This window comes from Gymnoscopelus braueri (genome assembly GCF_963280865.1).
Source record: "Gymnoscopelus braueri genome assembly, chromosome: 24".
Taxonomy (NCBI): Eukaryota; Metazoa; Chordata; class Actinopteri; order Myctophiformes; family Myctophidae; genus Gymnoscopelus; species Gymnoscopelus braueri.
The window spans coordinates 24,259,201-24,276,173 of record NC_137626.1 but is presented as its reverse complement, the minus strand read 5'-3'; the positions used below and the strand labels follow the sequence as shown (position 1 = coordinate 24,276,173).

Here is a 16,973-nt window from a genome sequence, read left to right as displayed (position 1 = left end):
TATGAGCTTGTAGATCTGCTATTTTTGTAAAATCTTGATTTTTTTTTTTTTTTTTTAACTTTTTTCCAAAAACTGCTAGGATTTAGAAAACATTTTTAAGAATCGCCTCAGGTCTTAATTGGTTAAGTGGTTAAAGAAAACAGCTGCACACACGTTCTCTGCAATAAAAACTGAAATTGTATTGCTAAGCTAGTTACCATTTGCCCTTCAGACTTTCTGTCTGAATTAAGAGCCTTTAAGAAACAGATTTGTGCAGAAATAGATTCATAGTGGAGATGTTGAAACATTTTTAGAATAGTCACTTATTCATATTTTGCGTTTTTAATAATTTCAAGATAATTAATATTTAACTAATTACTCTGTATTTGTCTGGGGGACGTGCTGGAGACCCCTCAAGGCCCCCTGGGGGTCATTGGACTCAATGACCATACCAAGTTGTTTCGATTGACTGAGATTTCTATTGACAAAAATACGGATTCATACAGTAGGCTATATCTGTCAAAAGGATGAAGCACAAAAAAAGCTTGAGAGCACAAGAGTGAAGTTTTTCCTGCTGGAAAATAGTCAATATTTTCCACATGCTTTTCAGCAACAATTAACCTACAGTACCTATATGGCAGTAGATCACATACCTTGGAAAGACTGTTATAAGTTTGGTGCCCCGCATACTTGGAACAATTTACAGGATCTGCTCATGTACAACTCCCTTGTTCCCCCCAAGCACATTTTCAGTCTGATATATTGTCTGGTTAACTTTAATTTCACCCGTTTTAATTGATGTACTGACATGGATGAATTATGTGATGTGATTGTTCAACTGTTTATTTAGTCATTTAAAATCACTACTGGAAGACAGAGTCTTCCAAGAATTAAATAAAGGTTGATTGATTGACGTGTTGCAAGTGCAGTATAAGCATACAGTATATTGTTGTTGTATTGGTACAGATTATTGTATGTTTCTGGTAATTCAGGTAAGATTCTCACCTGAATTTCCTGAATCATACAAGTATCTGGCCCTTCTCCAAGACATGAAAAAGCTAACTGTAGAAAGGATTATGTCTAATCTGTATTCCTCCTGGTAGCCAGGCATCGCAGCTCATTCTGGCCAAGCCTTAATTGCTTGCTTTATAGAGGACTCCTATCACCTTTCATTAAAATCCAGAGGTGATTATTCCTTCCCCAGCTGGCTTGGTGCCACATTGGAAATACAAACATGTTAAGACTCCAGCATGCAACTGTTTAGGCATGTGCATGCACAACAGGAATTGCCATTTGCACAAAAGCATGTGGAGCACACACGTGCGTGCACGCCGGACACGCATGCACACACACACACACACACACACACACACACACACACACACACACACACACACACACACGGTGAGTTCCATTTAGAATATTTTAGTTACCAATGTTTGGACAAGCTGTCTTAGTGTCTTCATCAGGTTAGGTTCTGTACAAACATATGCACAGATTTTTAAAGAGCATTGGTCCACATGGGTGTGTCTCTTCAGGTCACATGTTCAGATAATATGTGCACCAGGTGTAATACATTTCCAGGTGCAGTAGATAATCACCATGAGGGGAATTTACACATATCCATTTAAAGTAATTTCTGAACAACTTAAAGAGAAAGACTTTTACAACGAAATGGTTTGTATGGGTGGTGGGCGCTATATGTTTGGACAATGTAACACTCTACACATGGACGCAAGAGCTCACATGCACACACACATTGAAAGCAAACTTCAACTTGATCACAATCGATGACGACAAACGTGTACGTCACAGCAGAATCTAGTTACACTACATTCACTTGAATGGCCTTTTAACCCAAATACTCCGGGATGTTGGGAGTACTAAACAATCTAGTAATGCTATCTCAAAATTGCCCTTGATTTGATTGCAGCAGACCAGGCATAATTGCATGAAATAATCGACAGCTTTCTGAAAAGGGCAAGTGCATTGAGGGTGTACTCAGGCGTGGCGTGTAGCTAATTGTATCTATCACTTTATTCCACTATTGTCGTTAGTCTGGCTGTGTGAAAATGAAAGAATTCAAAAGAGGCCTATGCCATTTTCCAGGTACGGTACTGTGCGTACCACTTGTACACCCAATGGTGGGATGTTATGTTCTTATAAGTAACCCCAAATCCACAACCCCTACCCCATGCATGCCCATTCATCACCAGTGGTGTAAAGTAAAATTTTGAGGTATTTTTACTTTACTGGAGTACTTCCCATTTTCAGTACTTTTACTTCTATTCCACTACATCTCAGACGCAAACACAATTATTTTAAAAACTTTAGTTACTAGTTACTTTGCAGATATAAATAATTATATTCTAAAACATACATGAACCAGGGCTGCCAACATTGGACTGTCAGAATCCAGGAGATTTTGGGGTGTGTGGTTTGGGGTAATTGGTCAAGTATTTAGTCAACATTTTGCACAGTCCAACGCTCTAGAATGTGTTTTTGGATGATAATATAAAAAAATCACTGAAGTTCAAACCCCCTAGAGCAGTGGTAGGCAACAGGCAGCCCGTGGGCCAGAACTGGCCCGCCAACGATAATATCAGGCCCCGACAAATTATTTTGTAAATAATTTACAATAGCTGACTGACAGTCCAGGTAGGATATGAACAGCAATAGCTTTGAATTGATTAAATCAGGTATGAACAACAAATAGTTCTATTTCCATTCTTTGAATGTTATGTTTTCACTGTCAACTTTCCTCTTGGGACTTTTGGATGAAAAACCCCTCTCACGTTTAAAAAAACACACCAAAGCTGTGTTTCACATGCCTCCCCAATCAGAGACCTTGAACCATGAAAGAGCTCTTGTTCGAAAAGGAGTAGCCTACTCTCTGTCTCTAGATAAAATGTTCACTAAATATCCTTGAAACTTTCAAGGATGCACATTCAAGCCTGCACAAAAAGGATTACATAAGCATTTCTGTGTGCACCTGTAACATTTGATTCCACATGCTTTTCTATCAATTGTTATACCACATCTTAATGTAGTAACTTTTATAACAATACAGTTATTATTATTGTATATAAGAGGCCTTACTTCCGACCCCTGCCCTGAAGTTTCTCTTAGAGGTACAATGTTACCATCATTTGATATTCAATTAACTGTAGTCTCACCTCATTACTTAAAAGTGAATGTCTCTGTATGATTGCATACACTGACCACACACCCCAAGTGGAGGGTTTGGGAGTCCTCCCCCCGATTTATCAACACATAATAGATGTAATTTCCTGTTTTCTGGTCAGTTGTCGGAGTACGAGACATTACCATCCAGAAGTCCAGAAGGACATGTGGTCCAATCCAGGAGACTCCTACAGGATCCAGGAGGGTTGCCAGCCCTGCATGAACCACTTCAGCCCTATTTTATACATAGGCTATTTGAAAATAGACCATCCACAAGCTCACAACGCGTCGTACCGCGACGCGTTGTGAGCTTGTGGATGGTCTATTTTCAAACATTTTAGTACTTTTACTTTTGATACTTTAAGCATAAATTTATGCCAATACTTTTGTACTTTTACTCAAGCAACATTTTGAACACAGGCCTTGTACTTTGTACCTTGTAACAGAGTACTTTTATATTTTGGTATTGGTACTTTCACTTTGGTGCAAAATGTGAATACTTCTTCCACCACTGTTCATCACCAGAGTTTGCTTACTTGGTACTTTGAAGTGAGGTCCGCCCGAGGGAGGTTGCCTCACTGATGAGAGGCCATTCTGGAGTTGCAATAGTTCAGACTGGGTTGGGGGCAGTCACAGACCTCCCATAAAAAAAGACACATTCGAACTGGGAGAAAAACCATTCTATTTCATCAAGTTTATGGCAGAGTTTATTTGGCATGAACCTGATGGGTTTTCCTCTTCTTTTTTTTCTTTTTTTACAGCTTTCCTTTGTGTAGGGAATAAACTGTGAATACATTCTTGTTCCACCTTATCCTCATTGTGTTGCCTCATATTTTGCTGCAACTTCCGCCTTCCTTTGTCTATGTTTTCTTTATTGACGTTGAGAGCTGAGAGGGAAAGTTTTCTTGCAACATTTTATTTGCGTCACAGATCAGCAGAATACAATATTACTCTTCACAGAAGACTGATCAAAAATAACTGTTATATAAAATCGCTGTATGGCCCATTTCTCTCAAAAAATTTCTTGTTTCTTCAAGACGAAAATTCCACATGTCCATTGAATATTGCTCTGGTGTAGTCTTCTCTTACTGTTCTAATATCTTATTTATGAGTATCAAATAAATGGGGGCTGTCTCCGCTTTGCTGAATATAGCCTCAAGGTCTCAGCTTGGTCTCTTGGCATTTTGGCTTTACTTTAAACAACTCAGTACCTTTGTGCCTAGCATTATAGGAATTCAAAGTGCACTGTAATGCCTTACAGCATATGTATTATAACTGCTGTTAATATGGGGCATGATGGAAATAAATCTATGGTGGAAAATTCAATAACAAGCAATCAACAACTTTGTGTAAACAAGGTAAGGAAGGGCTGCCCATAACTCCCACTATTTGGAGAGAAATCTAAGAAGAAAAAACAATTTATCAAGCAGAAATGTCTGCCCCATTTAGTGCATAATGTAATACTATACAATAAGTTTGGTCTACAGTGTTGGCTACATGCATTACCATTTATAACTAGGGCATGAGGATCTTCTTTAATTAATTTAAGAGCAATTATGACTGCTTCTTAAGGGGAAATTTAAATATATTTGGGATCATCTACAAGCAATGACCACTTTGTTAATGAGCATTTCCTTGTGATTGTTATGTTTTCCACAAATCTATTTATCAATGTTAGCATATTGACTATGCAATGCAAACCCAAGGGTTCACTGTATATTGGCTGTTTTAAACGCACACAAAAACTAAATCTGGGTCTCACGTTTATAAAGAAAATAAGGTGCATTTGGAGAGGGTTTTATGTTCATGTAATACTTCAGTACTGCTGAGTCAATGTTCTCAACTAAGTGAACTTCATCTTAAAACTCATGAATAAAATCAAATGGCCAACAACCCAAAGAACTCTATGCAAAACCCACATCAGCATTTCTTATGTTTCCTGCCCTGAAACTATAGGATTACAAGAGAAGGATGAAACGCAATCTAACAGTTCTATCACTGGGAGATAGCTTATAGCTACGAGCTACTGGCTATCCTAAAACGTTGTTGAACACTGCACAACTTTATATGTACATTAGTAAATAGAATTTATGATTTGTTCATTAACCATCAACTTCATAGCTCATCTCCCAGTGCAGCCATTTTGAAATGCCGCTGTAAAACACTGGCACATCGGCGTCTTATAATCCTAGAACTCACCAGTCCGTTATCATCACCATGTGACAGTCAAACAGATAAAGTAAAACATAAAATAGTGCTAGAGCTACTACACTGCAAGTAAGCTACAGTACGATAACTTACATATTACTGTACTTATTACTTTCAAACAAAAGTAATGTGTTGTTACAATACATATTACTTTTGCGTTACTTTCACATAACACCCTCAAATGAAGTGCAAATGGACAAGGCATACTAACTATTAAAACAACCTAAACCATACTTAATTGACTGGAATCCCCTGGGGTTCTATACTAGGCCCCCTCCTGTTTTCACTCTACACTAAATCTCTGGGAAAATAGCCGATGTACAAGCTTGTAGATCTGCTATATTCACTGAACGTTTGCCCCAGCATAGGGACGCTAGGGCTCAAGTGGTTAAATGGAACAGGGCAGGCTAAATGGAATAATAGAGAACAATATCACAATAAGGCTATGCTATTATCAGCCTAAATTTCAACATCATGATGAAACACAAACAACTCTAAAGCTGCAGTACCCTCTATAAGGGCAGGGTATACATTTTGAAAAAACGATTAAAAGTCTAAATAGTGAATGCTGACATTAGAGTGCATGAATTCATTGGGAGCTTAAAAGAAATACAAGTTTAGTATCACTAAAAGTAATGTGTTACTTGATGATGTGTAAAATGATTTTGTTACTCATGAAAGTAAGTAAAATTAGAATAGTATTAGACATGACTGCAATGCTGAAGCTTCAGCTCATGAATTCAGTTCTGCGAATCACAAATCAACAAATCCCAATTTAAATGTAATGCATACCTATAAGCAACAACGAGCAATAACTGATAGGGAAACAAACATTTACCTTGAAATTGTCCTTTTCCCCAGTTACTTAATACAAACTCCTGTCTATTTCAGAGCAACAGCAACAAACATCAACAATCAACAAAAAAACTACTGAATAAATAACGTCAAAGCAGGTTCGTCACAAAAATGCTCTACTTCACAAAACGCCAAGAAGATCAACGGAGAGATGTCTGCCTTTGTAGTAGATTTGAGAGTATTTTTTTCCTCTGGTAATGAGCGCAACAATAAATGATTGAGAAGGTGTCCCCCCGTAACTCATTCCTCAGTGTCATTTCCAGCTGCCACGATGAACTGTTGAGCAAGTCAACAGTCCTTCATTTACAGCTTGGAGTGTACGGACCAGATATGATGTCCGCGTCAGCCCAAGCATCACCTGTTGATTAGATGCACTGCCTCCAGTGTGAAAACACAGAGGGGAGGGGGAGGGTTGTCAATTCATACTGTATGGGTTCAGTTCTCACAATCCAGAGTGCTATTGTTATTTAACTGCATCTTTCTAAACATGTGTACAGTATGTGTGTGTCTTCATGGGTGCTTGCATGTGTGATGTGCGATTGTGTGGTCTGGCCGTGTGTGTGTGTGTGTGTGTGTGTGTGTGTGTGTGTGTGTGTGTGTGTGTGTGTGTGTGTGTGTGTGTGTGTGTGTGTGTGTGTGTGTGTGTGTGTGTGTGTGTGTGTAAACTGTATACGCAATACACACATAACCTCCTCCTGGATCCGAACCTGGGCCTCCTGCATGAGAAACCAGACCTCTACAGCTCAGCCAAAGGAGATGAAGGGGAATGCCGTTTGTCTGAGCGGTACAATTTTGGTTTCACAGCAGAGTAGCCCTGCCTGTAAGCCCAGAAGCCTAATATCTACCTGGACCACATCAGGGAGGGGGATTCCCCTTTAGATGAGCGTGTTTGTGCAGTGGATACACCCTTTGGATGAGGGGTAGTTGTTTAGTTTTCCACACAGAAAACCTGGCTTGGAATCCAGGTGATTACATTGGTGCGTGACCTGTACCTGGCTTCCTGACTTGTGTGTGTGTGTGAGCGTGGGGGGTAGCCCTGGCTTAAGCCATGAAGCCAAATATCTACCCTGAACCGGGGAATGGTAAGGGTTTCCCCCTTTGGTGAGCGGTATAGACGTTTAGTTTCCCATGCTAAGGGTCGGAATCCAGGCGGCAACACATACACAGCACTACATCCTAAAGAGCACTGACATAGCAAACAGCGAGGGCAGGAGAGGCAGGGGGGAGGAGAGAAGGGACCGTGGCGTCCAGCGGCTCAAGGTCCCCGCAGAGGGGACGGGACGTTTCTTTTTGGGCCCGTTGCACAGCCCGGTGGCGCAGCAGGTGATGCACACAGAGTTGAGTTTCCCCGTGCAGAACTGCTGGTAGCCGGAGGACGCGATGAGACAAGCTCCGGACGACGCGCAGGACTTCCGGTAGTGGACGCCTGTGTGGAGAGACACGGAGAGAAGACGCACAACCACAAAGGTTCCAGTTTAAAACGTTTTCATTTAGGACCGTCTGGAAACGCAATTGATGTTTTTATTAGTGCTGCAACTTGTTTTGCAGAGTTGCAGAGGGAATAATAACAGACTTTATTTAGTTTGAATTAGAGCTAGGGTTAGTAATTAATTTATCTCAATCTGTCAGCAAGACTGCCTAAACATGTTAGTAGGAATAAACACAGAAGCAACCGGGAGGAAGAGGACTAAGAAAGGGGTGGAGCCAAACCGAGTTCCTGTTTCTACACAAAAAAGGAGGTGGTGCCTCAGGCCTTAGGTTTTTTTTTCAATATAAATCTTTCCTTACTTAGCACAATTGGGCATGGCTGTGAGGCTTGCTATTCCATACTGAAATTATGGTGGACGGTCAAACAGCTATAAGTCAGTATCAATGCATGCATATATACGTCATCCGTGCCCAAATTTGAACAATCCAAAGTCAAATAAATGCGTTCGTGGTTTTCTACGTGATCTCTGGACAGACAGACAGACAGACAGACAGACAGACAGACAGACAGATAAAACACACACACACGCACGCACGCACGCACGCACGCACGCACGCACGCACGCACGCACGCACGCACGCACGCACGCACGCACGCACACTGACAGACTGACAGACTGACAGACACACAGACCCTCTTAAAGACAGCTACCCTCTTTCAGAGCCATGCCATAAAAATCATGTGAAACAGTTTAGTAAGTGCAGAATGTGCACTAACTGATATTACTGCACCCATTTTACTGTGTGGAGGACATACTGTATGGTATACTGTACAGTGAATGTAGGTGTGAAAACAAGACATTAGTCTAGTAATGGCGCGGCGTGGCCTCCCTGTACAATCTTTAGCTATCGATGGCAGGTCATTAGGTGTGCACCACTTCGTGAAGGAATCGTTAGCTTCAGTTCCGCTGTGCCGTGTTTCTCTGCTGCAGTGAGTTAACCACTTAAAACCCTATACTTAAGTTGACCGGTGTCCCCCAGGGGTCTATACTTGGTCCCCTCCTATTTTTCCTCCCACACAAAATTTCTCCGCCGAAAATAGCTCATCTATAGGTTTGTGACCACTCCACCAATCAGTACCAATTTTCTTGTGCACACTAGCAGTAGGCCAAAGTACCTGCACACACTTACATTTCATAATGAAAGTCAAAGCGAGTTGCGAAACCATGTCCAAAATGACATAAGTCATATGTCATAGATATGTCATAATTGACTGATGTCACAGGCTGGCCACATGAAGTCCGAGATTCACATGGGAGTCACGCCGTTCCTATGTGGATCTTTTTTTTGTGTGAATATTTTTCACATTGTGAATTTATAATCTCCAACAGTGCCACTGTACAGTACCTCCATATTTGGACAGACTGATATAATGAATATGACATCATCAACATGGTGTCATTTTCCTGATGAATCTGTAGGATTCAAAACTTGCTGTTCAATAAAGTATTGGGAGCTGTAATCCAGAGTGTCCTTCAATCTTCGATGCTGAAGCCTAAAATTACAAAATGCATTTGTTTGCTTGGCTTCTCACACGCCGCCCACACATTGTGGGACAATAACACATATCCCCGGGCTTATATAAAAAAATATCACTTCGATTTTGATTGATGTGATAAAATACATTTCTCAGGCTCTCTTTATCACTCCTGGTGCCTGTGGAACACAGAAGTACACTTGGTACCAAACAAATGAAAACAGAGCACTTCAAACATACTGTGTATGTCTCCTCTAATACAGCTGTCCTTCTATTCAACCAGCTCACCACAACATGATTTCACTAATTGGTTGTGCCCTCTTTGGTTGGAGTGCTATTTTATGAGATCAGCTGGTGCAGTGTTGTTGGATTGGGAATGAAAGCCTGAACACACTCCAACCTCCGCGACGGGTAATTGAATACGACTGCAATACAGCATTCAAAGCTCTGCCAGACTGTATTTTCCATAAGCCTTCGTCCACTAATCGAATGTTGCGTCAGATGTTTGGTGTCTGATGAGTGAATGGAAGTGGTTCCTTTGAGAAGAAGTGCTGCCGGCGGGTTTGGGATCAACTTGCACAAACACCAAGGTGAATGTCTCCTGAATGATGCTCAAAGTAACTCTTTAACCAATTAAACCCTATATACTTCATTGTACATAGTAAGTAGCTGAAATAGCCAATCTACAAGTAATTGATGGAACTGCCACATTGTGAATATTTCACGAGTTGCATCAACAGTCGTGTGGCTGAAGCAATAGCAGAAAAATAAAACTTTACAGCCATTTATTTGTATGCGACTCTACTTACAGTAGCCTACAGTCTAACATGCTCACTGTGATTACATTTTTGAGCAAACTCATGGTTACACATTGATACCTCTAGGCCTACAAATAGAGACAGTGGTTTTCAAAGTGAGATCCAGGGATTCTCAGGGTTCCTTGGGGGGGTCCTAAATGGACCCTTACAAGTCCGTAACTCTGACAGCATACAAACGGCTAGGGTCCATTTGGTTCCGTTTGTATACTGTCAGAGTTAAAGGACGACTTCATCCATTTTCAACCCATCTTCATATAATTGGTCATCACTAATGCTTATTATAATATGGTACCATTTTTGTCTACTCGGTCTGTGTCTCAGAGGAGGGAGAAACTCGCCTACCAGTGACATCATCGCTGGGGTTAGTATGCTATAATGGAAGCTATTGTTCTCACGTTGATAAAAATCGGAATAGTAAATGAGAAATCTTGTATAAAAAAAAGAACCTGCCTAACGATGATGTCACTGGTGGGCGGGAAGTGTCCACAGCCCTCATATGAGACACAGACCGACTAGAATTTTGTTTTCCACTTTATCATGAGCTTTAGTGAGGACCAATCATATGTATATAGGTTGAAAATGGGTGAAGTCGTCCTTTAAGGGCGGTCCTTGAAATGTAATCTCACCTAGAGACCCACAGACCTATACGAGCACCTCCTTCTGACGCGTGTCCCTTACCATCCTCCTTGACCAGCACCTCCTTCTGACACATGTCCTGGACATTCACGGTGCAGTTGACGATGTACTCCGGCGTGGAGCAGTCATTGTGCTTCACCTCCTCACACTGGTAGCACTGGATCTGGAGGGCGTTCCCTGCGTCAGGAGGGCAACAACATTGTACTAAAACACATGGTCACTGTTTTAACAGACAAATCGGTCATAAACATATTTGTTTTTCTTTCCATAATTACGTATGTGTATTATTAAATGTCTTGACAGACAGACAGACAGACAGACAGACAGACAGACAGACAGACAGACAGACAGACATCATTTTAGCCTACGTTTAGTCTAAAGTTAATTTGTTATAGTCAAGTCATACAGTACTAACTTTTAATGCTTTGGATTTCTGTATGTATGATAATATACTCGCCACTGGCACTGGACAATATCACAATGTCCAAATTCTCTATCTTCTGTACAGCATGAATTATTCAGCTGCAATGTATTTCATTATGCCTCTTGGAGGACCATGCTGAAATTAGCCGACTGTATAATAATGATGCTGCCTTCACACATGAAATGAAATGAAATTGTCCATCGCTAAAGATGATCAAAGATGTGCACAGGGTTGCTTTCAGCTTTCTGTACTGTCATCCAACCTTGTCTGTTGATCCTAATTTGAGTTAAGATAAGACCATACTTTATTGATCTGAAGGGGGGGCCAATATATCAATACCCCAGCAAAAGGGAAATTAGTAACTATTAATGAATGGGGGGAAAGATTGATCCACAAGGGTCAAATCTTACACTTTCAGTTAAATTAACACTTAGGATCTTAGCAGCAGGGATAAGCAGAAATAAACAGCCACTCCCACCTAATAGATGTATTTTTTAGATCATGGCTGATGACTAACTTCTATTCATCCGCCTATCTCTGCTTATCCATATAGACGGTAAAATGGATTAACATCATGGTAGTATATACCATACCAAGATGGTGAGCTTGTTCTTGCTTGCTAGTAACACTGCTGACCCCACATCTGTGAGGACATGGTCGACCTCATAGTTAACATTATCTGCTTGGTCAGCTGAAAGGTGGTAGAATCCACATTATGAAAGGAACTTGGGCATAACAATAGCATGGCTTCCTTGTTACCTTGAACATACTATCAAGACAAAAAGGAAAACCAGAAATTGAGCTGACAACGGTTTGAAGAGTGTAAGGATCTATATAGTTCTCAAATTTGATCAAGAATAAACCTCCAAAATTAGACAGCAATACCTTGGTTGGTTCTACAGTACAACAAAGTGGGGTTCTCAAAGTGGGGTCCGGGGACCCCCATGGGTACCCCCAGGGGGTCCCCAGCAAAATGTGTTAATTTATTGTCACAATCATTTGAACCACTTTAACCATATTTTATACTTTGGCTATTCAAAAATAGCAGATATACAAGCTCATAGTGCCTCACTTCGTGATTGATTGATTGATTGAAAGATTGAATACTTTATTAGAAGTTTGCAGAAAAAAAGCACATGAAGGTACAGTTTGTACAGTTCCTGCTGCATTATGAGCTTGTTGATCTGATATTTTTGAAAAATCCCTGGCACAAAATATTTTTTAGGTGGAGGGTCATATCATCCTTGACATAAAAAAGTTTAAAAACCACTGGCCATATGATAGGGCGCGAGTTTGTGTTGTTTTGCGCAATAAAGGCCATCTATTTCCATTGACACATGGCTTAATTAATGCAATGGCGCAAATCATTCATCTCAACTCAGACAGCTCCATCAAGCACCCAGCCTGTGATAAAGGTCCAGAGCAATGATACAGTCACACAGCCCAGGTCTAATGACCTTAACACGACTCAGACTGAACCTCCATTCATCCATCATCAACTATAGGATGAGAGTGAGTGGCGTCACATCTTTGTATTCGCAGGAGTAGCCTAGTTTTGGACTGGAAGTATTGGTAGACTCAGATGTAGCTACTTCTTTTTATCAAGACAAACATAATAGGCTAAGATACTGTACACCATATACAATTATCACCCTGCATATTTTGCACACCACTCCTGCCCTATAATGTGTTTATGTTTATGTTTATTAAAGGATCCTCTAGTCTTACTGGGGTCCTGAACAAAGCAAATACAATACAAACGTACAACTAATACAATAAAATAAAAAATAATAATGAATACATAAAAAAGACAAATTAACATTACAAAATCGAATCCAACAGTCCAGTCAAATTAAACAAATACACAAATAACAATGTGCATAGCTATTGCTTCACATCCAAATCTAGTGTCCAAATGCGCATCCAATTCGTTACGCATTGACAGAGACGCAGCATACATATACATACAGATCTAACATTATTATCCGCAATGACAACAGATCAAATATTGCCTACTTGCTGTCAATTCTCCTGGATTTCCAGTTATAATAATAATCTCGTTTTTGGTCAAAAACAGATACGTTGCACAATACTGTACCCGTGCGCACATCCAAAAACTCAGCGCACGTTTCCAAAAAGCCGGTGGGAAATCAAATCGCCGTTCTTTAGTTTTTCAATAAAGAAACTGTATTCCGATCGTCCCTTTCTCAATAGATCCAAATATGTTCTCATCATCGGACACTTGAAATTCACAATTTAATGGGATTTTTTCACATGTCCGTGGTTTTGATCAGGTCCAAGCCTATCACCAAAAATGCCCCCCCCAACTATATTGTACATATTTTTCTTTTTGACTACTACTCATTTATATGATGTTTTGTATATTTGTCTGTTATTAAATGTTTCGAAGAATTGAATACACAGGACCAAGCCATGCTTTCTTGGGTTCAATCCTTTTAGCATCCTTTTGTATAGAACTGTACTTTGCTGTGCTTTTTTTTGCCAACTGTTAATAAAGTAGCCTAATCAATCAATCAAATCAATCAATCAATCAATCAACATGTGATTTCCACATTCCCGTGGTGTTTTGATAAGGTGCGCTCCAACCTGTGCCAGAGAGAGAAAAAGGAGTCATGCAGTCTCCATAACTTCTACATACCTGTCTCGAGAAGGATTCCACATAAAGTCGCAAAAACGAGAGGACGCTGCATTCTGTCCAAAGTAACGCTGGAAAGGAGAACATCAGACTAGTAGATGAACTTCATGCTGCCGGTGATCAGACCCGTGAAGAGACGCACCATGAGACACAGAGCAGCAACTCATTGGTCCTGATGAGACTGTGCGCTACTCTGAACAGCCATCCGTCCGTCTGTCTGTCTGTCTGTCTGTCTGTCTGTCTGCGACCTGCTGCACGATCACGCACAACCCGCACCACGTGATAAAAGCTGGCTGTAAAACAGTGTATATTGGCATTTCATAATAGTTCTAAATGTGTACCAATTAGTCATCAAACCCCCGTGGCGTCTGCTAATTGAAAAAGGTTAAATCCAGGTTACCCAACAGATTTATAAACTTGCAAATAATCCCAAATATTTATGCATTGAGCTATTGGTTTATGTGTAGGCCTATGTAGATTTTTGTAATGCATGCCTTAATTAGGCTATTCTGAAGCCATATAAGCCTATACATTTCCCTTATGCGTTCCTGTTAGACTAGCTATAGATGCCAAGTGGACGCTTGTGGCTGTATATGTTGTGTAGGCTATTTGTGCTACTGTTTGTGCACTAACATTTTGAACAATAATATAGCCTACCTACAATACCTTATAATTAAGTAGGCCTATACCTATACCCAAGGTAGCGTAGCGAAGGTGCGAGTGAGGAGAAAGATCAGGGGGGCGGCATTCAAGTGTAGATAAATTAATGGATTTTATTTTTTACGCACATAATTGCCCATCGAGAGAGTAATGATTATAAATCCCCCCGTAGCTTTGAAAACGTTCCTTGGTGCGAATTGTTGCCGTCGTTGGACACAACTCATCCTGACAGGTTTTCAGTGGGAAGCAGTGATTATGACCGCCATGCCCTTGAGGGGGAAAGATTAGTTTTTTTTTCTTCAACTCTCTCTCCCTCATTCACTCCCTCTTAGAACACACATGAATCACCCAATGACACATGCTGCTTGCAGACATGTTCACACAGGGATGGATTTACTATATATGGGGGCCAGTGGGGGGTCCATCCCTCTGCTTTTGATACATTCATTCACACATTCACACATTCATTCTTTATTTAAAAATTTAATAGCATGTTTCATCCCTGCTGGCTGCATAATCTGGTCAGACTGACTGATACATTTGCCTTTTGGGTAAACTGATAGGCTATTTGTCTATTTGTGTTTGATAATATCACAATTTAATTAACAATTGATATTAACCACATTAGCTCATGGCATCCCTATGTGGGCAAATTTGTCAAAGTTTGTCAATAATTTGTTTTATATTCAAAATCATTCTACGGTTGTACAAGCTCGCAATGTGTTGTGATATGACCCATTGTGAGCCTTGTATCCGCTTATGACAATGTGCCCCTGTTTAATGAACCCTGTGTACACTCACACGCACACAAACACACACACGCACGCACGCACACACAAAAACAACACAAGCATGCCTTCGAGTTTGAAATAGGAAATAGTTTCTTGTATTTATTTAGGAAATTGTTACATAAAATATATAGCATTAAAGTCGAGTGTAACAGCCCAAAAAACATTGCACACAGTAATAATTACCAAAGTAACACTGCTGGTAACCATTTCTCTTTACAAAGGGAACCAGGAACATCTTAAGGATAAAGGTGAGACATGACAATGACACTGAGTCTGTACAAAATGTGGGTATAAATAGTTGACAACTAGAAAAATACACAAGTCCTTTAAAGACTCTCTTCATACATATTAACAAGTTTCATATAGAAAATAAAAAATAAAATAAAGATGAAACCCACGGTTAGCACCAGCTGGCCAAATTAGATAGTTTAAAGATAGCAGGATTTTGGCATAATAACCTTACCTAAAGTTCAAATATGTCTTTAAAATAAAGTGATAAAATATAAAGAATTAGCTCTTATTGATCAAAATAAAGACTTTTTTTGTTTTCTTAACATGAACCCCGGACAGAATTCTATAAACACATAGACACACGTTCTGACATTTTCAAACAGTCGATTTACAACCTTGGCTGAATGATTGGCAAAACATATTCAAAAAACACATTAATTATTATTATTATTATTATTCATTTGCATATATCGATCAGCAATGCCCTTTCCGATATTACCTCATAGAACTTCTTTATATACAACATAATGTACAACCGTTAAAGGAAAAGCGAGGTTTGGAAGATTTCAGATACACTATATGCTACATGAGACAACATCAAGAACATTTTGGATCCTGGAGTTTATCATGAGAAACATTGGAAAAGAAACACCAATGTGTCACCTGCTGCGATGTTGCATTTATATGGATCATTTTCCATTGACTGTTTTAATTGTTACAATCGGTCAGTTTAGTTATGTTCCCTGAGATTCCACCAGTGATATTGTCTGCTGTTTGGGGTTTAATCCAGTAAGCGTGCTGTTGTTTACTGTACATACTGTACCGTTCAGACACTGCAAGGTCAGTTCATTTAAAAGCGCTACTTTAGCTGAGCATCGATCAATTTAATGCCAGCTCATCGCTAAATTCAGGTTCAATAAGTGCATTTTTTGCAGCTTAATTTCGCCTCCTATTTTTTTTTTTTTTTACATTTTTGACGTCTTCAGTTGCGGCCCACAGACAATAATCGTCAACACCCAAAAAGTGTTATCTTTACCATTCCTTTGAATGAGTAAATGGACATTAAGGAGAATTGAAAACCTGATCTTAACAGCTGCTACATTGTTGTTGTTGTATTTTTTTTTTCATTTTGAGAATATTGCTTCCAACAAATTATGTGCACAGATCAATGCGTTAAGTTGTTATTGTGACTCTCCCAGTGTCTAATAGATAGAGATACACATGGCAACATACAGTAGATGTTAACATTCCCAGCAGCAGAAAGCAATCGCTTCAGCGGTACAGAGGCAATTATATAGTATATTGGGCCCCAAAATAATTAGCTCTGCACATCACCACTTTCAAAAAGTTTCACTTTACATTCTGTACAAACTTTGTACAGTGTCTGTTACAGTGCAATGATAAGAAGTTCCCCAGGAGGAGGGGTAAAAATAACATCAAAATGCAAGGAAACATAGTTATTGTATATTGCTAATCCAGTCCTCCACACCGCAGAGTTCAGCTCCGGTCCCAATATCATCCAACCAACTAAGTGCTTCTGTTTCAGTTTTTCTTTTCTTTTTTGGGG

At 39.9% G+C, this 16,973-nt stretch overlaps 1 protein-coding gene across 1 annotated transcript; it reads right to left on the bottom strand.

The window, feature by feature from the left end:
* Positions 1-6,882: 6,882 nt before the first annotated feature.
* Positions 6,883-13,907, bottom strand: LOC308080649 (ly6/PLAUR domain-containing protein 1-like). The gene is made up of 3 exons (XM_080422567.1): positions 13,728-13,907; positions 10,687-10,821; positions 6,883-7,651 (listed from the first exon to the last, which is right to left on the bottom strand). Exons 1-3 carry the CDS (start codon positions 13,777-13,779, stop codon positions 7,395-7,397), a joined length of 444 nt encoding a protein of 147 aa, XP_080278693.1. The 5' UTR covers positions 13,780-13,907; the 3' UTR covers positions 6,883-7,394.
* Between the last annotated feature and the right edge of the window lie 3,066 nt (positions 13,908-16,973).

Excerpts from the sequence above, each read along its gene's own strand:
- LOC308080649 (XM_080422567.1), bottom strand. The coding sequence starts at position 13,779 with ATGCAGCGTCCTCTCGTTTTTGCGACTTTATGTGGAATCCTTCTCGAG. Across the intron at positions 10,822-13,727 it reads TGGAATCCTTCTCGAGACAG|GGAACGCCCTCCAGATCCAG; the intron begins GTATGTAGAAGT and ends CTCCTGACGCAG. Across the intron at positions 7,652-10,686 it reads GGTGCTGGTCAAGGAGGATG|GCGTCCACTACCGGAAGTCC; the intron begins GTAAGGGACACG and ends CTCTCCACACAG.